Source organism: Chelonia mydas, chromosome 9, assembly GCF_015237465.2.
Source record: "Chelonia mydas isolate rCheMyd1 chromosome 9, rCheMyd1.pri.v2, whole genome shotgun sequence".
Taxonomy (NCBI): Eukaryota; Metazoa; Chordata; order Testudines; family Cheloniidae; genus Chelonia; species Chelonia mydas.
In genome coordinates this window covers 3,956,727-3,980,964 of record NC_057855.1, presented here as the reverse complement: position 1 = coordinate 3,980,964, position 24,238 = coordinate 3,956,727, and the positions used below count along the sequence as shown (strand labels likewise).

General features: G+C 42.9%; 1 protein-coding gene across 10 annotated transcripts in view; it reads left to right on the top strand.

Annotated features, from left to right (window-relative positions):
- TP63 (tumor protein p63) overlaps positions 1–24,238 on the top strand; it is a 147,365-nt gene that overhangs the window by 77,377 nt on the left and 45,750 nt on the right. For all 10 annotated transcript variants that reach the window (XM_043522574.1, XM_043522573.1, XM_043522579.1 and 7 more), the window contains one exon: positions 8,651–8,905. In XM_043522574.1, the coding sequence (XP_043378509.1) occupies positions 8,651–8,905 (255 nt within the window). The remainder of the gene's footprint in view (positions 1–8,650; positions 8,906–24,238) is intronic.

The following is a 24,238-nucleotide window of genomic DNA, read 5'->3' as shown; positions in this document are numbered from 1 at the left end:
ATATAGATCATTTATATTGTTATACAGATCATATCTAATTCTGGAGGTAATGTAATCTATACCCTAACATGGGCTACGCTGTCAGGTTTGATAATCCTGGTTTTAGACTAGCTCTGTTATGTGAACCTGAGGCAGGTGGTAAAAGACCAAAAATGAAAAGCATTTCTCCCTTGGGCTGTGCTTGGTTAGATGGCACCCCGCTGCTGTCTGGCTGGCTGAAAAATGTTTGCAGAGTTCAACAGGATAAGTGTTAACCATGGTGCAAAACTCAACTTGAGCTAAAAAGGAAAGTTAACTAAAGCCCCAAAGAACTATGATCTTCAGCGTCAGGTGTCGACTTAGATCCTCTTGGAAAATCGTACCATGGGGTGCTTTCATGAGAATCAAGGTGACACTCTTAGACCCCAGTTATGCAAACATGCACATATGTTTATTCACATGAGTAGCCCTGTCAAACTGCTCTTGTGCATAAAGTTAGAACCATGCATAAGTAGTTGCAGGATCAGGGCCTTCAATTTGTTTGGCTTGGATTAATCAAAAGGCTGTGCAGGAATTTTGAAATGCAAACCAAATGCTATTTTTCCTCCTTCCTTCCTCCTCTTCCCCCTACCCCGCCACGCACTTTCAAAGTGGAACAGATGATTCTAGAGAAAATGAGCAAACTTGTATATTTCAAAAAAGCCTTTCATGAATACTGTATAGTACGTTTACATAAAGAGTATTCTCTTCTGTAAATATATCAGTGTAACAGGAGTGCTGTTTATTCATACACATTTTAAAATACAGATGTGTGCCTACTCACTCAGTGAATCTGGTCCACTATCTCTAAAACCAACACCAAAGACTTAAGAGTAGCTGCTGAGAAGTGTGTCAGAATTCTAGTTGGGAATCTTTATCATACCTGAACAATGGCAGCAAAATGTACTTTCGTTCGATGAGAAGCAGGTAGAGATCCGTGTGTTTATGGATTTTAGTTTCAGGTATTGGTGCAGTTTCCCAACTGCATTTTGGCAGATTTTGTAGCTGAACTAGAGGAAAAGCTCTTTATTTTAGTTTGGCCAGATTTTGTTTGCCAGGATAAGCTCCTGAGAAGTCTAGGTACCCCCTACCAAGTATATGTACTAATAAGTAAGCGTGTGCAATCCAGATAATGTTGCAGTATTTTGCAAAATGTTGTTCATGTGGCTATGACACATTGTACCTCAAAATAGCATCCTGTAACCCCCATGTTCATCATTCCTATATGGTTGTGATATTTCATACAAAGCATGCCATGAAAGAGCATGATCTGCTGAAACCCATTGTCCTGTCCAAATATGTATATCATTAGTGTGCATGAAGTTATGAGATTTTGCTCCTATGATTGTTACTGAAATGAGTGGTAAGCTTGGGAGTCTCCACTGCTAGGTGATAAACCACTCATAGGAGGGTGTTAAATGGCCATTAATCAATAGGGGAGTTGTAATCAAGGGGTTTACAATTCGATGACAATTGGGCAAGCACCACACGATGGGGACTGCTTAACTCTTAGGACTCATTTCAGAGTAACAGCCGTGTTAGTCTGTATTCGCAAAAAAAAAAAAGGAGTACTTGTGGCACCTTAGAGACTAACCAATTTATTTGAGCATCAGCTTTCGTGAGCTACAGCTCGCTTCATCGGATGCATACTGTGGAAACTGCAGAAGACATTATGCACAGAGACCATGAAACAATACCTCCTCCCACCCCACTCTCCTGCTGGTAATAGCTTATCTAAAGTGATCACTCTCCTTACAATGTGTGTGATAATCAAGTTGGACCATTTCCAGCACAAATCCAGGTTTTCTCTTATGACTCAGTAAAGCCCACCAGGACATGTCTGGGCAAGTGTTGTCCAGGCACCTGGACTGAGGTTATAAAATAAGGGACAGTGGCATCATGCCTTGGCCTTTCTCTTCCCCCACCTACACTGAAAGCAACAAGAACACTGAGAAGACAAAGATTTCAACTGAGGAGACTGGTCTGGGCTTAAGGGAGAAGCCTGTGTATTAAGAACTGTAACATCCAGTGGGGTGAGAAAATTGCTTGATCTAAATACTGCCTAGTGTAATAAGGTTTAAGATTTAGACATTGTGCTTACCTTTTATTTTCGTTGGGAGCTATTTCTGACTTTTTTGTGCCTACCACTTATAATCACTTAAAATCGATTGTTCTATAGTTAATAAACCTGTTTTATATATTACCTAAAACAGGACATTTTGGTTGAAGTGCTTGGGAAATCTGCTCAGGTTACAAAGGCTAGTGTGTGTGTCCCCTCTGCACATGGAGGGAGGGGCGGACTAGGTAATGAACTTACACTGATCACGCTTCTGACCAGGGCAGGATGGTAGTACAGCTTTGGCGTGCAAGGCTGTGGAGCTGGGAGGAATTGGCTGGTTCCTTTCTCTGTGTGATTCATGAGTGGCTCTGGGAGCATTCATGCAATCTAGCAGGGTGTAGGGCTCCACATGCAGTTGTGCTGAGTGATCACAGCGCCTGGAGGGGTTTGCTGCTTGTCACAAGCAAGGCATTGTGAGAGACAACCCAGGGTGGAGAATTAAGGGGGAACAGCAGTACCTCAGTTCCAGGTTGTACCCCGGGGATTGCATCACAATGGCATGGCCTCCGCTTAAGGCGAAAAGATTTTTTTCCCCCCTTTTTGAACTTTTTTTTTAATATAACAGTTATTTGTATTACTGAGATTAGAGCCCTGTCATGTGGGGCGCTGTACATGCAGAGTAAGAGACCATTCCTACTCCCAAGAGATTATCATCTAAACAGAAAGAGAGAGATTACTGTGCCCATTTTACACATGGGGAACCGAGGCACAGAGAGGCTAAGTGACTTGCCCAGTGTCACACAAGAAGTCTGTGGTGGAGCACAAACTTGAACCCAGGTCTCTAGAGTCCTAACCACTGGCCATCCTCCTCCTAGCTAGAGGTGATGGAAGTAATGTATGTTACACTGGAGGAGCATAATCCACTTTCATAGTAGTTCTATATCCTTTTCAAAGTCTTAGTCTGAGTCAAATTGAAAATTGAAACCCTTCTGTCCAGTTAGATATTGGTGGAAACAGAGGCCGGTGACAAAGCCAAGCAGTGTAAGGTTATTCCGTCTTGTCATCTCAGTTACACGCTCAATGTCCGTTTGAACCGTGGTTGCAGTATAGGGCTGTGGGTGGGGTCTCTTGCATCCGGATGCATTTCTTAGTACTTGCGCAAGTGATAAATATGCTATTTATAATATTGTATTAGTTTTGTCCTCTGACAAACTGGTAAAGCTGCCTGTCTCTGTCAGCAGGAGCGCCATTAATGTTGATAGAAGAGCATCTTCAGTAAACCAGAGTACTTTAAACCCCGTTATCTCCCCGATCCCCAAAAAACTAATCCCAATCGTAGGACACTTCCGGAATGTGTGAATTTAAATCTTGCTTGAAGCTGTCACATCTGGGAGCCCTGGCATCTGGATAGTTATAACTAGCCTTAGAAACCATTTAAATATCAGCTGAATAAAGGTCTGTTATTGAAGAGGAATTTGAAATTCCACAGTACATTCCTTCTTCAGAGTGAAAACACCAGTGCCAATTTGCTTGCCACTAGTCCTGGAATTACTAGCCCTGGTGCTTTATCTTCACTGTGGCTCAGGACTCAGTTCGTATGGCTAAAATGAAGCGTGTTGCCTGGAGTCTCTTGGCCAGTAATACTAGTTGTGGTGGTTTCGGTAAAATACTGATCTGTACTGAGACAAAACGTCTGAGAAGCTAGGTTGTCTTAAGGCCAATAGTGTGGGTAGAGGTTAGTATTCTGCCTCGTCTCTGGAGTTTCCTGTCGTGTTCTCAGTCTGGCCCATTTCTGCAATTAGATTGGGCACCAAGGACGACACCTTTTTGAAGGTTTTCCTGGTGGCCGGGGAATGTTTCAACCACATAGTGTTTCTTGGTCTATCGGTGAAAGGCATGATGTCTCCGTGTCAAGGAGCTCTTTCAGGTCTGCACTTTCTGTGGATTCCACTGTACTTGGGGAGTAGCTCTGCGTAAAATTCTACTGGTAAAGCAATATAGGGGCAGAAATTATTTCCACTGTACTGCCCGCCCACCGTATCCCCGTGTGCTGTTGCTGTCGGATGTAGAGAGATCCATTGTACTTCCCTAAGAAGTGGCGGTGTTCTAAAGTTACAGAATAGCTTTTTGGCAGTGGTGATACAGGCACTGACAAAGACTAAGGTGAAAACGGTCAACTCTTCCCAGTGGAATTGTGAATGCTTTGATAAATGGATGGAAGAGAAGCAATAACGGGTCTAACAGCTGGAGCTGGACTGCAGACATGTTTTGTCATGGACATTCTCCTGAAAAGTTTTGTCCTCTTGTGTGATTTCACACAAGCCTCAATATCTGACCTCTGTTCAAGCTGGCTGATATTCGGCTATTGGAAGTGTTTGCACATTGAATCTAAAAGCTGTCTTCGTTCTAAAAATATGCTGATAGTTACTTAAGGCACCTCAAAAACTGCCTCGCTTTTTTTGTTTTGTTACACTACTTATTTTGGAAGTTTCTAAGAGGTTTACAAATCTTTCCCATGTAAATATCCGAGACAATGCAATAATATTTCAACAGTGGGCTTTCATTTAGTGAGCTGTTTTGTTTATACCTCTCTACTTAACAGGATGTTACCATGTTAGAATGAGCATCTTTACCCTCCCCCGACATGTTGGAAAACTGCCTCATTTGTACTGGGGTGGTGGGAGGGAGGAAGCATTCTTGCACATAAATTAAGTGACCCTAATCGGTGCACCTAGTGTTTTGAATGCCCCCTAGTGGTGGTACTTTATTATGCATCTGATGAAGTGGGTTATAGTCCATGAAAGCTTATGCCCAAATAAATTTGTTAGCCTCTAAGGGGCCACAAGGACTCCTCGTTTTTATTATAGTTCTACTTAGTAAAGGAAATGCCTTTTGGACCATGCTGCCCAGAATCTCTAATCGAAAGTTTGGGTGTTTGTGTTTTGAAGATGGGAAAGATTACATGTCATGATTTAATGATGACACATTTTTAAAAATTGTTTTTAAAATTCAGTGATACCTTCATTTAAAATTTATCTAACAGTGTTGCTAGCCCAAACATAACAGCATTGTCTCAGTGCAGGAACAGGAAATACACTGTGCCTAAGTGAAGTGCAAAATAAGTAGACTAGGTGGTGAAATATGAATTACATTTCTAAAAATCTTTTTAGTTCAGAAAATCTACTCTGAAGTGTTAATAGTAGGTCAGGAATTTAAAAAGGGGGGAGGGACCTACCAACAATTTGAACCTGAGCCTTTTTGAAAACACAGGTGCTAAAAATGTGATGCCTCAAACTTGACAAGTTATTCTTTGAACTTTTTAATCACTTTCTTTCCTCTTTCTACATGAACAACATTCTCACTCCTGTTAGTGAGAAACTCGCATATGGATCAATGGCAAAACTGGGCCCTGATCCTGGAAAACTTTGAGCATGTGCTTTGCTTTTCACACACGGCGTTGCGTCATCTCATCTCCACGTGCATGATTTCAAATTTTTCCCTGGGTCAGGGCCTTAAAGATTGTATCTAAATTCTAATGCAAAAACTTAAAAATAAATAAATAGCCTTTACTCTTAAAAATATACTTTGCATCTTTTTCTATTAAGGGCCGGCTTTCAAGCATGCACAAATTACCTCTCTTTCTTTGTTCTCTTGAGCGCACAATGTCTGTAACTCCTTCCTGGCGAAGGAGGCGTTTTATTACTGGCTGAGCTAATGCTCAGTTGAATTCCCGTGTAGTCCTTCTCCCGGCTGGCTGCCCCTCTGATTGTTCTGTTGTCAGAAGGCGTGTGCCTCTGAAAGACTTATCTGATTCTTACCAAAGGGCTCACGAGTGTCTCAGATACTGACCCCTGAATGCAAACAACTTTTCAAGCCTTTCGCCTGGGGCATGGCCTCCAGCTGGGATACCTTAGAGGTTTAGTGCAGTCGGGGGTATGCCAGTGCCTTTTCTTTCCATGTCACCTGGACTGGGCAGCACCTGTCCAGGGGGAGCAGGAAGGGTTGGAGGATTTGTAGGAGTCTGAGGGAAAGAAAGGGAGTCAAACAGCTGCTCGTGTCAGCGCTAGGATAAGTGTAAGGAGATTAATAGTTATTTAAAGAGCAGATGGGGACGTGGCATTCAGCTATGGAATGTGAATATATAAATGTAATGGAATGGATAGTCCACTGTTAACATTTAGACAGATGGCCGCTGGATTGAATGGAATGACGAGGATCCGTCGATTCCCTTAAGGAGTTCTTAAAATTTAATGGGATATTTATCTCTTTAATTGACATCTTGCCAGCTTCTTCAGCATCTGCACTCCATCCGGTAGAGTTGTTCTCTCTGTTATGGGTGCTTCTCTTCCTCATTACCTGCTAAGCAGCCCCACCGCCCCCTTCCCGTTTGATGAGCTGCTCCAGCAAACGCTTTTCATAAGCACGTTCCTTTTGTCTCTCCTGCTCATTAGGAAGTGCGTCAGATGCTAATCTCTAGGAGATGTGAAGAGAAGGAGTGTACTTTTTCAAGCTCTAGGAGCCTTTATGGTTTCTTTGAAAAACACATATCAAAGTTAGATTAAATGGGGCTGGGTTTTCAGGAGAGTCTAAAGGAGGTAGGAGTCCAACTGCCATTGAAATTTAAGAACGGTTAGGTGCCTGGAAAGAATCTGGACTGGATTGCTATCTACTTACTACCAATGCAGTACTTGACCCTTACATAGTGCTGCGTGTGTTCAAAATTCAACACAAACATGGACATAGACTGAATCTCCCAATCACCCTGGAAGGTAGGTGCTGTAAACTTTATTCCCGTTTTACAGATGGGAAAACTGAGGCAGTGAGAATACACGGCTAGCCCAAGGCTATACAGGAGGTCCTTTGTTCACTACTTAGAACCTAATTATTCTTAGTAGTAGAGTAGTGCCTGGAGGCCCAACCACAAGGGAGGCCCCGTTATGCTAGGCAGTACTCTACATCTAGTGAAGGATGCTAGACCATGATGGCTCCCAACCCTGTATGTTCGGTTCTCCAGACCATGCTTTACCAACCCCTTCTCCTCCATACCTCAACCTGCTGATAACCCTTGAGAGCCTGAAAGAATATGTCGGCCTTACGTAAGGGTCCTCAAAGTAACCAAGGCTGTTGACCCAAGCTTGGGAGTGTAACTGAAACACACTGTAACATACCATCATAGTCAGTCTGCCTTTCAGATGAATCTGCTGAGCGCCACTTGGTGCCTTTTTGTTTTCATTGCCATATTCTGCTCTTGGGGGATGGCTGAGTGCCCGAGAGGTGAAGGATTCTGTCTAGCAGAATACGCTTGAAACAGAACCAAAGCTTTGCAAATGTTGGATGCTTCAGCCTAGCAAATGAGTTGTGATATGTTTTTCTGTATGGTTGTAATGTCCAGGGACGTCACGCTGCAAACTCTGGCAAAGAGCTTAGAACCAGTGGAGAACAGACTTCCCCCGTGAATCCATCCCAGATCTCCTTGCAGCCCGCTGCATACTGGGATGGGAGTGTAGAGAGTGCTGTGTGGATACCCATCACCAATGAACTAATTATGGACCTTGCTATCTAAAATCAGTGCTTTGACTTAAGGGCCTTCGCCACCTGGTGCATAATTTATGGTTGTCCTGGAACTGCTGTTTGGTAAGGCTGTAGCTATCCCTAAGTGGAAGAGGGTGGGGAGCGATTAGCCTAAATGCAGTGCAGGAGAGGTAGGTTTGGAAAGAGAACCCTGCCTCTTGCTCCCTTTGCCACGGGGGTAGAGAGAGGAGTGCACTGAGGGAAAACAAGGCACGTGAGCTCGTGACGGAAAAATTGCTTCTGACCCCTGTCTCCTCCACTGCCGCCTCCTGACTGACTGACTGCAGAACTGCCCAGAGTTTCACTGTCCCCTCGCAATGTTGTGATCACCGGGGAGCTTTGGATAGGCAGGAAAAGGCCCTCTGATTGTGCCACACACAGAATCTCTGGGGGGCTCCCCATCTTTCGTTAGACACAAACATAAAGTTAAGCGTCGTCTTGTCACCTCTCACTGCCGTAGCTGTTCTCCTCCCACACCACCGCCTCCAGCCTCCCTTCTTGTCTTTCCTGGCCAGACCAGGTCTGATTTCCAACTGGAAGCTCTTCAGGGCAGGAACTTGCTAGTTTTGTCTGCCTGTTTAAATATCAGGCACTATACAAATACAGCTGCTCGCACCTTCCTGTGCACTGCTGTTCCTTGGAATGAAAGGAAACTCGTATCCAGCAAGTCAAGGGCTAATGCTCAGGAGTTACTGCAGGTGTCTCGCTTTCTGCCCTTCCCTGTCTGGTCAGTGGGCGATGTCTGTGACTAGCCATGGTGGGAATGAGACACACAATGCAAACGTCTCAAGGGCCGCAGCCCATTCACGTTGAGTAGCTCCTTAATTGGTGATGCCCCATTGATTTCAATGGGATTACTCACTGAGTGAATGAATAAGGGTGGCCACTAAATTAGGGAGTGAAATGGTCTGGGGTCAGAGTGCAGGATTATTGGGAGTTAGGAGAGCCATAGTCTCCTGTTTCTAAGTGTATGCTAATGCTGTTAATATTCTCTCTCTGCAGCCGCAGTACACAAACCTGGGGCTCCTAAATAGTATGGACCAGCAGATTCAAAATGGCGCCTCGTCCACCAGCCCCTACAACACGGAGCACGCTCAGAACAGCGTCACGGCACCCTCGCCCTACGCCCAGCCCAGCTCCACTTTCGATGCCCTCTCGCCCTCCCCTGCCATCCCCTCGAACACAGACTACCCGGGACCCCACAGCTTCGACGTGTCATTTCAACAGTCCAGCACGGCCAAGTCAGCAACGTGGACGGTAAGGCTGCAGAAAGGGAGGACCTCCTTGACTTGGGCCTAGAAGCCACTGGACGGGCTAGTAAAGAGCGATAGGATTGCAATGAGGAGACAGCTGGGAGGAGGGGAGGGGAAAATGAATCTGGGCCATGTCCATTAGGGATAAAAATCCCAGAGATTCCCTGAAAACCAAAGGGGTATGAAGTGCACCCAAGGTGCACAAAATGTGCTGCCTGTCTCCAGTTCAAAGAATAAGGGGCTTGGGCACTGAACACGGGTTGACACTCAGAATAGCGATCCAGTCCCACAGATTGAAAACAAGGATTTTAGCCCAGGCAGAAGAAGGGGTTTAGCTCTCCACTCAGCTTCCTCACTCAGTATGTTACAATCAGATTGAGTGCGCTAAGCGTGATGTTGAATGAACAGTGATGCCATGAGTGCCGATTGGCAAACTATACTCTCCTTTCTGACTCTGGGTGTGGCTCTTTCTTTCTTACCCTACGCTCATCTTCCAGGCAGGGATTGATCTCCAGTGTTGCCAACTCTCATTATTTCTGATGCGTGTGGTGGTGGGTTTTTTTTAAAACCCCCAGCTCTTGAAATCATGTGATTATGCAAGATTCTCTCTCTCTCTCCTCTCTCTCTCTCTCGGCGCCCTCCCCCCCCCCCCCCGGGGTTTAAAAACTTGCATATCTGTTAAGCTAATCTCATGAATATTGGGGGCCTAACTCATGATTTTTGAATTCTTGGGATTGGCAATACTGGATCACTAGGGAAGTTCTGTGCCTGCAAAGAATCATATCTTTGTATTTAAATGCTTTTATGCAAGAGAGGCCGTTGGACCATTTGGAGAGGAGACCTTTGCTTTCTGTGTCCAATTATATTTGAATTTGTAATTTAAGCTTTGAATCCTATATTACCCTTCTGGAAGAAAATGAATCTTTCATATATTCACATATTTAGATGTGTTCTTTCAGGCTAATGATTTTAAACCTAGGCATCCAAGTTTAAAAGGTTCATTGTTTTCTCTCTTTCACCTTAAACATTTTTTGTGGTTGGTTTTTAATGCTTGTCAGAATCACTTTATATATACACTCCCTGTCTTTAAAACTCAGGCTAAATGGGTAAATGTTTAAGATTCAGTTTTTTGGTCTTATAAAATAACCTGTAAATCTAAGACCATTAAAAATGTACGTTGGGTTTTTTAATTCTAACAGGATTCAATTTTTAAATCAAGTTAGATGTTCTCCCACAGTGCTTGCAACTAAAACAGTGTCCAGCATTCTGCTGTTGCAAGAGAGTTTAAAAAATTACATTGACCAGTTTATTTTTGTTGTCCAAATAAAGAGAAATTAAGATGGTGTGGGGACGGGGAGAGGGTGGAAATCAACATATAATGAACAGGAAATTATTCCATATCTTGAACGTTTTCTGTTTGCCTACATCGCTTTAGAGAGTGTCTAGTCTTCTTAAGGAAACCAAATTTATTTTGAAAGACAAACATAATCGTGTTCTTTCAAAAGCCAAATTGTTGTTGTTTGCCTACAATTAAAGGGAGGCCGTAAAGAAAACCATAGATCCCCTCCTTACCTGTTAGTAATCCTGCCTTAGACAGTTGTAATTCAAATAAATATGAAAATCTGGATTTCTCTTTATCCTGTGTAATTTTATTTTTTCAACTTAAGGAAATTGTGTTGATCAGTTTTACTTTCCATTTCTCCAGCACAATGTTCCTGTTGCATTTTCGGTTGTGTTCCTCGTTTGGGGTGAGGATAGATAGATAGATATATGTTGGGGTTTTTTTTTTTTTAAAGACATTTTTCACTACGTATGGTACAGGGTTTTGTAAGACGAAAAATTTGCCACCAAAACATTTGACGCTCTCCCATTAGTTGTCTCTGGAAAGTGCTTTCATGCGATGGATATGCAATGCATTTAGTTCCCCGAATGCAGCAAAGCACATGAGTTGTCCCATGGATATCAAGGGAGCTACTCGTGAGCTCAAAGTCAAGCACATGCTTTCAGTCCTTTGCTAGATCTCATGCCCTGTATCTGTATATCTGAATAGGGTAGTATCTCATCAATGCTGGGGTTCAGTTCTGGTGCAGGGGGGCATGCAGGGGACGTTTGAATTACATGCTGGTGAAAAGCAAACAGGCCTGTAGACCAAATTCCTTTCTCCCCAGAACAGCATGGGGAGATGTAACACTAGCTTGCCCCACCAGTACACTTCAGTGCTGCCCTGGAGGGGGCTGTGAGAGATGAAAAGGTAACTCAGGTCTGGTTTACACCTAAACATTAGATCACCCTAGCAACATCACTCAGGGCTGTGAAAACCTGTGCGATGTAGCTCGGTCGACCTGAGCGCCAGTGTAGACACAACTAGGTTGATGTAAGAATCCTTCCATCGACCCAGCTACCCCCTCTAGGAGGGGTGGATTAATTCAGTCAATGGGAAAAACCTTCCGTCAGTGCAGGTAGCATCTGCACTCCAGCAACAAAGCTGTAGCCCATAGTGTAGCCTCTTTGTACTTGCGGGTACCCCAGCTGCAGCACCGTAGCTGTGCAGGCTGGCTGTCGTGTAGACGTGCCCACAGTTTTCATGGCCCACTCAGCTTTGGCCTTTCTGCCAGGTAATGCTGATGAATTTAGTGCTAGTTGGTGGTGAGGTTTTTTTCTTTCTTTTTTTCTTTGCAATGTCCACTGGGGACTGGTCTAAAACCAATACAGCTCTTAAGCCCTTGAGCAGTTATTTTCATCTTTAGAGCTCTGCCCTGTTGCTAATTAATCCACCAACTCGTTTCACATGGGCCTTGAATGGGTGGCAATATGCATCTGGCTGCTTTACTGCTGGGGTGGGCGGGAGAGGATTGAAAGCTGTCTTCCTTGCTACTGCTTTAACAAATAAGAATACGCTAAAACATTGAGGAGAGAGGGTGGAGGATTGCCCCATCCTCTTGACAAATGCAGCTGGTATTAAGGTCTTGTTGGACTCTTTGTTGAGTAACTCATTTCCCCCCCCCCACGATGTGATTTCATGTGCTTTGATTAATGCCTGTCCTCTTCTTTCTCTCTAATGACAGCTTAGGAATTTACCTGACTGGAAAAGTTTTTTACGGTACAATGACCTATTAAAAGCTTAATTACGAGAAGGCCCCACCCTTAAGAACCCCAGAGTTTAAAGCACTGTTTCTGGCTTTCTCTTGCAGTTCCCAGGGGCAACAGCATTAAGAAAGGAAGCCAGGTTACTGTATCACGCTCTTTCCCCTGCTTGGGAGTGGCTTATCAGGGCTGACCCACCTTGCCCTATTGGGAACCAGAGTGTCTGTTGCCAGTGGATCTTCTTGTCCTAGCTGACAGAGCGAATCAAGGAACGGCCTTCTCTGAGGTTGTTCATGGTTGAGTCATGCTAGGTTAAGCTCATAGCTCTTGAAGGCTGCCAGTTAGTTTCCCACACAGGAGTGGCGTTGTGAGCTATGGACATTTTGCCACTAGGCATTGGCCTGAGACCACCCATTTATTTTTCCTGGGCCAGTGAACACCTATCAGATGGTAGCTAACATTGTCACTGTTGATCCAGCTGGACTGGAAGCAGTGACCTAGAAATGAAAGATGCAAAGGATGGTGGATAAGGCAACAGGAGGGTTGACTTGCACTTCAGATTCCGTGGTGGGCTTTTGATTAAAAGTTGACCAGAAATCCCAGTGAGAAGCAGCAGTCGCTGTTGGGTGAAACTTTGTTTCATTTCATGTGGATAACAAGCAATGAGTCTTTTGAATTTTATCTCTGAATTCTCTAATGACCATATGGTAGGTATTCCAGTAAGATGCATTGTCTAATCCAGTTAGTTTTTCCATTTCTATACAGCGTTTAATTAATTAAATTAATGACAAATTAAGACTGGATTGTGGAGGACTTCAAAAGGGTCTCTGAGTTTTGAATTCCTTGAGAACACAAGAAGAGGTTCAAGTAAATCTATATTTTCAAGGACAAACATTAAAATCCTTTGAGGTTGGTTTTTTTTTAAACAGTGCTACCGATCCAAGAGCTTAAGTTAAATAAAAATCAACTGAAAGTCAAGCTATAAAACGGAACAATGTCTTATTTTTATTTGGTAATGAGAAGTCAAGGGTGTATCATTAAGCCTGAGAGAGAGCCCTTCCAATTAAGGTGAAGTCTATGCCATATGACGTGTCATTCATTGTGGGATACTTGCACGCCGTGAATTCCCATATACCAGGGCTCATGATGACTCCTCCCATATTTGGAAGCAGAAGAAAACAAGACGTTTCAAAAGTGTTACACCTGGGATTGTTTTCTGCACAAGGAAGAGTCATGTACGTCTGACCCCACCCACTCCAGTAAAAAACACACTGACTTTTCCTGTGCAAGATGTGGCAATCAGCTGTCACTAGCAGAACCAGTTGCGTGTAGAAAAGACTGATTGCGGTAGGAAAATAAAAATCTAAAGAAGAGATCAGGGTGAACTAAAGTTAACAGTATTGCCAAACTCAAACGATCAAAAATCACAAGTCAGACTGTTTTAAATTAGGAGATTGGTTTAATAAATCCTGAGATGTTTTGGGTTGTTCTTTTTATTTGCCCTTGGATTTCAAGACTTGCAGATAAACATGCTTCACATTTTCATGCTTTTTTTCTGTAACTACGAGAGCTAGACATTTCCCCTACCCTTCTTTTTAAAGAAAGCTGAGATTTTTCGCGTAGCCTCTTGATTCCTGAAGCTGGGGCTTCAAGGAAAACACCTACTATTGCAAGACTCATGGGAAAGCCACAAGTGTGGCGACACAGAATTAATTATATTCCCCTCCAGTAGATTGGGTTTAGCAGAGATTGGTCCTTGCAACATTTTGTTACAGAATACAGAACTCTGTGAACTTTGACTCTCAAGTTCGGGGCAGGATTGCAAGCTGCTGTTGTGTGCTCATTAACTGTGTCTACAAATCTGCTAGCTGCACATACAGGTGATCAGCTATGCATATAAATAACTATTTGCTAGTGCCGTTACTCATCTTGTTTGTGCACAATCACAGTAACTGCATCCAGTTTTAAAAATCAGTCTTTGAAGGATCAGTTTGAAGCAAACAATGCAATAGCTATTCTAATCCTCATGGAAGAAATGGGCCCGCAATATTAAGGTGGCTTCTTTAACTGGACCAATGGTTTCTTTTTTTAAATAAATCACTGCCCATCCCTTGCTAATCAGGGTTCTGCACAGCACATTAAAAATAGTAAATCCAAATTCAGGCAAAAAACAAACAACCTATATGCCAACAGTATGGTAAAGTAGCTGGAAGCCAGAAACTCCAGTGTTAAAGATGCACGCACGGCCTTAACTCTGCCGCCCTTTTGAGTGTGTGTACATTGCAATAGCCTTTAATTACATGATCACACAGTTATCTCCAAAACATTGTACCATTTAGTATACGTTCGCCTCAGACACACATAATTACTTAACATCTTGGAGTCATCCTTCTTGAAGATATGACATATGTTGTATAATGCTAAACGTGTACCTAAGGCTGAAAAAAACCACCCCCATGTTTGATACTATCACAGTATATAAAAGGTGAGCGTTAAGAGTTCACATGCAGTCTTAACTTTTGGTGTTTCTTGATCTTTGAGGGCTCAAATGTGCTAACTTACCCTTTTAGTAACAGAGTGTTTCCTCGGTTTCTGGTTTTCCAGTCTTTCCTTGGAACCTCCTAGATTTTTAGAGAGGAAATAGAGGAAGGGGGCCTTGCTTTGGGACTTTGAAAAATGGAAGAACTTCATAGAATATCAGGGTTGGAAGGGACCTCAGGAGGTCATCTAGTCCAACCCCCTGCTCAAAGCAGGACCAATCCCCAATTTTTGCCCCAGATCCCTAAATGGCCCCCTCAAGGATTGAACTCACAACCCTGGGTTTAGCAGGCCAGTGCTCAAACCACTGAGCTATCCCTCCCCCGCTTCAAACAATTAATTGGCACCTGTTTGGGTAGGTTCCATAAGATGGCACTACATACATAGTACTGGTCTGCCCCATCCCATGCAAGTTAGAAGGTGCACATTGAAAAACTCTCTCTCTCTCCCCTCAGTCTGAAGGTTTGCACAACTCCCATAGTGCATCACAGCAAGTCCTGCATCTGTTTGCCTTTAAGGGGGCACCCTGGCTAATTCTTCCACATTCTTGGATGGGGGCACCTGCCTCAGCCCAGTATGCTAGCCAGCTAAATGGTCAACGTGCTCTTGGAAAGCCTTCCTTTAGCTCTTGCTGTAACAGCTACAGTAGGGCGAGAACTCCCCTTCAACATTCAAACAGATCACAACAACCAGGGGAGCCATACCTGATGATGCATGAGCTTTCAGGCCATGGGAGAACATTGAAACGTGCCTTCATTGACAAGGTTTTCTAACATGAGCAAAAACCAAACAGGCAGCGATTACTTCTGTAAATGGAGGTCCCACAAATCTGCTTTCCAGATGAAAGCACTTCAGAAGCCTTGTTTACATTTGTTTTCCTTGGGGGCATGGTCGAGCCTGGCAGTAAGGCTGTAGGCATCTTTTGAGGCACTACAGTTTGTCCTGTGTCTTTTTGAAGGGCTGATTTTTTGCCAAGAAAGACAGGAAACCCGCCATCTAATTTTCTGAAGGAGGTGCCTCCTCATAGTAAGGAAACATTTTTGTGCTAGCTAATCTGGAAAGAACTAGTTCACCCGTAAAAACCAGTTCAGGAGGGGCCTGAAAATCTATTTTTGCCTTTTGCACCATAAAAAGATCTGAACACATCCTGATTCTTATTCAGAATAATAAAAAATAGTAACCAGGGCCTCGTTCCCAGAGACCTTCTGGTTTGATTGGTCGTATCTTTCCATGTGGCTGTCTATGGTTTCAGAAACTTGCCTAATTTGGCATTTTTTTACTTTCTCTTTCTCTGTATATATTTGTTTTGTCTTCCATCCTTTAAATACTCTAAGGACAGTGTGGTCACACAATTTGAACAGTTATTTGTAGTAAAGTTTTTTTTTTTGTTGTTGTTGCTAATATTAATCTTTAATATTTGTATTATGGTAGTGCCTCCCCTGAGAGCAGGGCCCCATTGCATTAAGCGGCTGCTCAAGAGACACTCTCTCCCCCAAGCATCTTACAGTCTGATAGACAAGATAGTGACTTGGGTAAGGTTACACATGCCGGTCGGTGTTACAGCTGGGTATAGAACTTGGGTCTGCCGAGGCACTGCCCACCAGACCGTGCTGCCCACCAGACCATACTGCCTCACCGTATAACAAATAAGTCAAATAATGTGCTCAGCACCAAGAACGTTTGGGTTGCTAAACGAAATACAATGCTTAGGCCCTTCCCGAGAAGGTTCACAATCTCAGGTTGCCCAGTGTTATCCATGTACGTGCATGGAGCACTGTTGACTTAGCTATGGACCACCAGTGCTCTGTGCAGCCCTTCCTGTTCCAACGTTGCTAAAAAGCAAGTTAGAGAGGGGGCTAGGGTTGGCACCGGGGGTATCCCTTGCATGGTGGTCCACAGAATGAAAAAGCTGAGCCACCATTTGGTAGAAATGAAATTCTTTGCTTTCTTCTGTCTTTAGTGTATCAAACGGAGTCAGCAAAAATCTCATTCTCTGCCGACTTTCCTAAAAACAAAAATCTAAAGCTTTCTGGTTCTTAATGAGAATTCTCTGTGTCTGGGGCAGCAGGAAAAAGTGTCAATTAAATATAATTGTCACCAGTGCAACCCGAAAAGCCCCACCTTTCATAAGAAAAGAATAAAAAGAATCCTAAGCCTGGATTAGGATCTTGTACTGTATGTATATTATAAATATAGTTAAAAAAAATCACCGTGTGAAAAGAAACATATGATTCAAACATACCATTGCGCCTCTAGCAGTATTGCCAGAGGAATTATCTTTACAAGGAACGGCCACAACCTGGAAAGGGGCCATCTTTCAAATCAAATCTGTGTGGGGCTTGTGGTTTCTGGGAGCTAGGCGAAGTAAGGGTTAAAAACATTTACAGAGAAGAATGTCGACTGGATAGCGGCTGGGTGGGCATCTTAAAAGTAGCAAGAGCAGGAAAAAATAGTAGCCCCCCCGCGATTTCTTTGCCTTCTGTTGTTCACTCTTGGTTAAAACTTGGCATATGTCTAACAATGCTTAGCACTTACGTAGTGCTTGAAATCTTCAAAGTGCTGTATAAACATTACAGCACTAATCCCTGCAACACCCCTGCCTGGTGGGCAAATCAGGGTTATAATCCCTGTTTTAGAGAGGGTGCGAGCGAGAAGCAGATGAGCCAAATTTTCCAAATGTAGCCACTGAATTTTGATGCCTTGATTTTATTTATTTATTTATTTTTTCCAGGGGCTGCCTTTGGGCTGATTTTCAATTGGCTGAGTGCCCTCAGCACTCGCTGACTGGACCAGTGAGCGGTCAGCGCTTCTGAAAATGAGGCCCTTGACATCTCAAGTTGGACAGTCAAAAATGTTGGCCATAAAGACTTGCCCGAGGTCCTGTGGTAAACTGGTGGTGCAGCGCAGGGGCTGTGTCCCAATCAGACTCATCTGTGTCATGTGGATTGGGGACCGTTTTTAAAATATAAATGTTAGCAACATCTCTCTTTCCTGGTGGTCTTGGGTCATTGTACAACTGTTGTTTCCCTCCCTCCCCCTTATTTCAAACGTGTCCATTTTTAGAGTGTTTTTTTAAATAAATGAAACATTAAACAAAACTAAAAAACTTTGAGGTACAAAGATATATGTCAAGTCATTATTGTGTAATTTAATACCTTAATATTTTGGGGTGGGAGGACAGCGTTTAAAATAGACCCTTGTTGCACCTGCCAATATTTGCAAAGTATAAAGGGGGATCCTTGGGCAGAATACTTCCCTCTTTTAGCTCAGATGGAACACACTGGATGATGTATCTGCCGATTTGGGTTATTTATAAGGTGGCAATTTTCCTTTTTTATGCTGTAGACTGGACTGCAGTTCCAGAATGCACTTAAGCACCTACCTAAGTGTGTGTGAAGTCAATTGGACTACTTGTGCTTAAAGTTAAGCTCTTGTGCTGAACTGGGGTGTAGGGGAGTGTTTTAGTAGAGCAGGCTGCGATAAGGGTAAATATTCTGCTTAAAAGACCATCCCAGATAGAGGTGGTTTGTATATAGAGGGAGCATGAACTTCCATTGCACAATAACTGCTTTTCTTAAGGTTTTTACTATGTAAAGAAGATGTGTAATGTCCATATTTTCACATAGCATATTAGCTACCAAAAAGAGCTTCTATAACTAGACCTTACAGTGTGTGTTTTGATTTATTTTAAACTTCATATTGATATGAGGATGCATTTACTGTCCTATTATAAACAGGAAAACTTTTGAAAATAAAATTCAACACATTTTATATACCAGATTAATGAAATTGATGTGGAAGGGGCAGGTCTGCTGTCTAATACATACTTTGATACCAGGTTGTGGGGGGGTTTGTTTTGTTTTCTAAGCTAGCAAGCTACATACATGTCTGATACACAGGACCAGTTTATAACTTTCTAATGCAATACAAAATGTCACATTTAGGTGACGGTAAAGTTGCATCACAGATAAAAATGAGGAAATCCAGTTTTATGGCTGACCTTTCTTCGCAACAGTGTGATTATTTTTTTTAAGTATGGCTTATTTGAACATCCTGGTTCTGTGTTACAGTTAGTCTGCTAATGAATATGCATTTTTAAAAATCGAGTGTGCGCTCGCTCTTTCTGAGGGAAACACTGAAGTTATTGACCTAGTTCCTTTCAAATATTTAAAGCACATTTTGGTAATTTTTTTTTCAAGAGGAAGATCAAAAATATCTTTCAAGTATATATTAAAAAATCATGACTTTTGGTCTGGATTGACGAAGGCCAGAATGTCTTTGCTCCTGAGTCATATGAAGTGTGTGATTCCCAGCGGATAGTTGTCCATATCCCTAGCCATACCAACTCAGAGTCCTCACATCCAGCGTGGAAGCCGAACTACCTCTTCAGCCCTGTTCTCTGCTGCTCCTCAGGCTGACTCTGCTTTGTGGCAGTGTTATCTAGAGGTCTGGGCTGGGGCTCAGGAGACCTGGGTTCTATTCTTGGCTCTGCTACTGGCCTGCTGGGTGACCTTGGGCAAGTCACTAGCTTCACGGTGCCTCAGTTTCCCCATCTGTAAAATGGGGACAATGATACTGACCTCTTTGTAAAGGATTCTTGAGATCTACTGACAAAAAGTGCTAAAGAAGTACTAGATATTATGTATTTTTATTTGTTTATTTGTGGTTGAACTTCAGTTCTCAGGGCCTCTAACTCATCACATTTACCTAGCAATAAAAGTTCATTTAAAATATTTTTAAAGTTTATAAACAAGCCTATTGAAATATTGGGTTTTGGCCCTGGCTTAGCTGGTAATTTAATGCTTCCTCAGCTTTATGTCTAGAGTGTCAACACTGTAAGGCACACCAGAGGGAAGTCCTCATGCAAGAGAACGGTTTGAGTGTCTGCTTGAATGAAAGCCGCTCTTCCCTTTTGTGTGGCTGGAGTGAGAGGAAGTCAGAGGACCTTGCACTTCAGCCAGCAGAGCAGTCTGATATAGAGTTGGTAACGCTCTTGCTCTAGCATCCCTGATCCTGGGTGGCCATTGGTACCATTTCATCAGTCTCAAATTGGTCATCGCCCAGTTCCTTTCCCTGAGTGTGATCTAGTCTACTATGGAACTAGGGCTCCAACTCTCCCTCCAGACTTGGAATTGGAAGAGCAGCCCAAGCCTAGTGGTGGGTTGAGGTGCATGAGAGTGAACAGAAGATACACAGTGGCAATGGCCCTAGGGTCCAGTTCGGAGGCCAGCCAGTAAGGAACAGGGAACCCTGGGGCGCTGGCTTCTGGAAGTTGCTGTCTGCATGCCAATAGGAGAGAGAGGAGAAAACTTCCCAAGAGATGCTCACCGGACACTGAACATGAAGCGATGTGTTCATTAATCAGTTATGTGCTGATATATTTTATGGTGAGTTTGTTTCCCATTCTTCCTGCTGCAGACTTCTCAGGTTATTAATTCTGAGTCATCCATTTGCTGTCCTATCTCCAGTGTTCTTGAAGCATATCTGTGCAGGGCATTGCTAGATTTCTTATTAGGCAGATTTTGCCTTGTTTAAAGGCCTCTCACTAAAGATCATCATTGCAGACTCCTACCTAGAAAGGAGCCATGGGTCCCTAGAATGGCCATATGGGGAAGGAGCACTGGCCCAGATTTTTAAAGGCATTTAAACTTTTGAAAACAGTGGGAGTTAGGTGCCTACAGACAAATCTGATCCATTGTAATTAGAGGGCATATGTCACATGTCATTTTCATTAATGTTAAACAGATATAATAGAAGATCGTGAATCCTTTCTTCAAGGAACTTGACCAAAACCAGTTGCTTTTAAAGCCGACATTCTCCTCTGGAAAGTGACGGTGTAAAAATGGTCCCTCAGTTCAGTGAAAATATGCTGACTTCTGTGAGAGAAACAAGTTTTTACGAAAGGCCTGGATTCTCCATCTTCTGGTGCAGCATCAGCAAACTTGTTCACTAAGTTCCAATCAGTGAGATCAGGCAAATCCAGTGAAGGAAATGGCATTGCATTGGTGTCATTTGCATGCAAATCAGACCACCCGCCCTCCACAAGCCTTTACTGTTGGCGATGCTTGAGGTGTAAAGAACCCATCTTGATGTGTGGATTCCAGGTTGCATTTGCAGGCCTGGTCATTAGCAAAACAGGTCCACGTAAGTACCTTTGATATGGAGTCATTGAGAGACCACAGACTTGGCACACCATGATCCCATTGTTAGTCACTTTACAGTAGAACGGTACTCTCTTATGGAGGCGTCCTCTACTAAAAGTGAAGCGGGATGGTGTTCTACATTTGTGGGCAGCTTATTAAAACAGGGCTAATAAAGAGTCTCTCTTGTATAGGGTTTTCCTGTGCACTTTTAAACGTAGTGTGCATTGTGGTTTTCCATATTGGCTAGTGAAGTGAGGTGCCTAACTAGAGAGGTCTTTTTTCAGAAAGTACCAAGTGTCGCCGCTCCCCAGAAATCAGCATCCTTTGAGGTGTCTTAAGTTGGCAAGCCAAAATCACCTTTGGAAATCTAGGCCTATATTTTTGTCTCCTGTGTGACACAATCTTAGTGTAATCTGCTCGCTGAGGAACTAGCGCTTGTGGGCTTCGTTGCAAAGCACAGCTTAGCTTGTATATGAACTGCTACTGTCCTGGGCCGTCATTTGGCAATCTGCTTAGTTCTCGCTTCCCTGCGTAGGCAGCTGTATCTGGGGGCTTGGCCATCCTGGGAAAACAAGGGTGTAACCGTTAGCTCAGTCAGTTTTATCCACTGGTCATTCCAACCCAGTTACACCTTCTAGGGATCATCCATCCCTCAAGCCTCATGAGGGAGAGGCTCTTGCCTAACTTGTCACTGACTCACTTGCCACTGTATGAGCTAATGTCTGTCTTGTCCCTGTGAAATGTGTCACTAGGCAGCCCTGAAATAGAACAGTAGCATTTTTATGGACCCCTGGCATTGTTGGGGCTGTGATGGGGAAAACATTGACTGCTGACCCTTCACTCGCTTCCATTTATCTACATTAGCAGCTCTGATCCTAGCACATCTTGAATAACCAGGTGTGTTTTTGCTTGCACTGCTGCAGGTACGTTAGAGTTAATAACAATAAAAAAAAATTAAATAACCTTTGAGTTTTGGCCGCAGGCAAAGTAGGTGAAACGATGTGTTTTGGAGATGAATGTTCTTGCAGGAGGCAAGATGTAGCTTGCAGAAGAACATCTGCAACCAATCCATTCTGTATGAGATGGGGCCAAGACTTGTTTGTCTCTCAGTACCTGTTCAAACATGTAGCACAGCAAAAATTTCTAAACCCGCTGTGGAGGGTGGGCCAGCAGAGAGAGAGAGAGAAATCCAAGCTGAAAGCTGATTAAATAGCTGTGATTTCTTCATAAAACTTTTAGACATGTTGTTAATTTGATTAGCAGCTTTCAGTGCATAATAGAAGAGAGCTTGATTTTTTAAAAAAATTTTTTAAAGTGCTCACATTGGTGGCCAGAAAGTATCTGGTTTGGCTAAGATCAAATATAGTATCAGTTTAATGTCTACAAAGACCTATCTCTGAGGACTTTATTAGGGAGACAGTCTCTCCAGAGCTAGATGAAAGGGACTGGGAGTCAGGATACTTGGGTTTTGTTACTGATTCTCTTCTGACATGCTGAAACCCATCACAGTAGCATTTAACTTCAAAAAGGGGAACTACACAAAAACGAGGAAGCTAGTTAAACAGAATTAAAAGAACCGTCACAAGAGTGAAATGCCTGCAAGCTGCATGTAAACTAATTAAAAACACCGTAATAGAAGCTCAATCTAAATCTATACCTGAATTTTTAAAAAAAAGACCAAAAAAGTTAACTCACTGACGAAACAACAGAGTAAAAGAGGCAGTGAGAGGCAAAAAGGCATCCTTTAAAAACTGAATGTCAAATCCTACTGAGAAAAACAGGAAGGACCATAAACTCAAATCAAGTGTAAAAGTATAATTAGGCCAAAAAAGAATTTGAAGAGCAATTAGCAAAAGACCTAAAAACTAGCAAAGGAGACAAAAAATTAACAGCAAAGTTTTCTTAAAGTACATCAGAAGTAGGATGTCTGTCAAACAGTCAGGGGGACAACTGGACAATAGAGGTGCTAAGGGAGCACTCAAGGAAGACAAGGCTGTTGGGGAGAAGCTAAATTAAATTTTTGCATCAGTCTTCTCTGCAGAGGATGTGAGGGAGATTTCCACACCTTGAGCCATTCTTTTTAGGTGACAAATCTGAGGAATGACAGGTTTCAGAGTAACAGCCGTGTTAGTCTGTATTCGCAAAAAGAAAAGGAGTACTTGTGGCACCTTAGAGACTAAATAAATAAACAAATAAATTGGTTAGTCTCTAAGGTGCCACAAGTACTCCTTTTCTTTTTGCAAATCTGAGGAAGTGTCTCAGACTCAGGTGTCAACAGAGGTGGTTTTGGAACAAATTGAGAAATTAAACCGTAATAAGTCACTAGGACAAGAGGCTATTCACCAAGAGTTCTGAAGGCACTCAGAAATGAAATTGCAATATGAAACTCATTTGTGGTGTGTAACCTATGACTTAAATCAGCCTCTATACCAGATGACTGGAAGATAACTAATGTAAAACTGACTTTTAAAAAGAACTTCAGAAGCGATCCTGGCAATTACAGGCCAGTAAACCTAACTTCAGTACCAGGCAAAATGGTTGACTCTATAGTCAAGAACAAAAATATTAGACACACAGATGAACACGATACGATGAACTCTGCTTTTGTAAAGGGAAATCATGCCTCACCAATCTCTTAGAATTCTTTGAGCATGTCAACAAGCATGTTGTTAAGGGTGATCTAGTTGCTGCATCATACTTGGACTTTGAGAAAGCCTTTGACAAGGTCCCACACCAAAGGCTTTTAAGCAAAGTATGCGGTCATGGGATAAGAGGAAACGTCCTCTCATTGTTCCGTAACTGGTTAAAAGATAAAAACAAAGGGTAGGAATAAATTATCTTTGCACAGTGGAGAGAGGTAAATAATGAGGTCCCACAAGGATCAGTACTGGGACTAGTGCTGTTCAACACATTCATAAATGATCTGGAAAAGAGGTGGCAAAGTTTGTAGATGATACAAAATTAATCAAGATACTTAAGTCCGGAGCAGACTGCGAAGAGTTAAAGGGATATCACAAACCTGGGAGCCTGGGTAAAAAAATGGCGGATGAAATTCAATGTTGATAAATGCAAAGTAATGCACATTTGAAAACAACATCTCAATTATACATACAAAATGGTGGGGTCTAAATTAGCTGTTAGCACTGAAGAAATGATCTTAAAGTAGTCCTGGATCGTTCTCTGAAAACATCTGCTTAGTGTGGCAGTCAAAAAAGCTAACAATGTTAGGAACCATTAGGAAAATGATAGGTAGAATAGTAAATATTGTTGTCTATGTGCTCTCTCCGGATGCTGTCCCAGCCCTGTGCAGATAGTTGGTTCAGCAGACCTTGATAATATTACCCAGAAAGGACCACCGGCACGGTTCAGTGACGAAGGCAGTCAACCAGGTTTATTGCCCTCATGATACAAGCGCCCTGGGTCTGTGGTTACAGGTAACCTAACACAAGTGTCCAGTGGCAAGGAACAGTTCAGTCAGCAGCTGGACTTTCTGCTGTCCCCAAGGCCGCACAAAGGGTTAAGGCCAGGCACCCCAATATTTACAGACTCAGACAAGGAACTCTCGTACCATC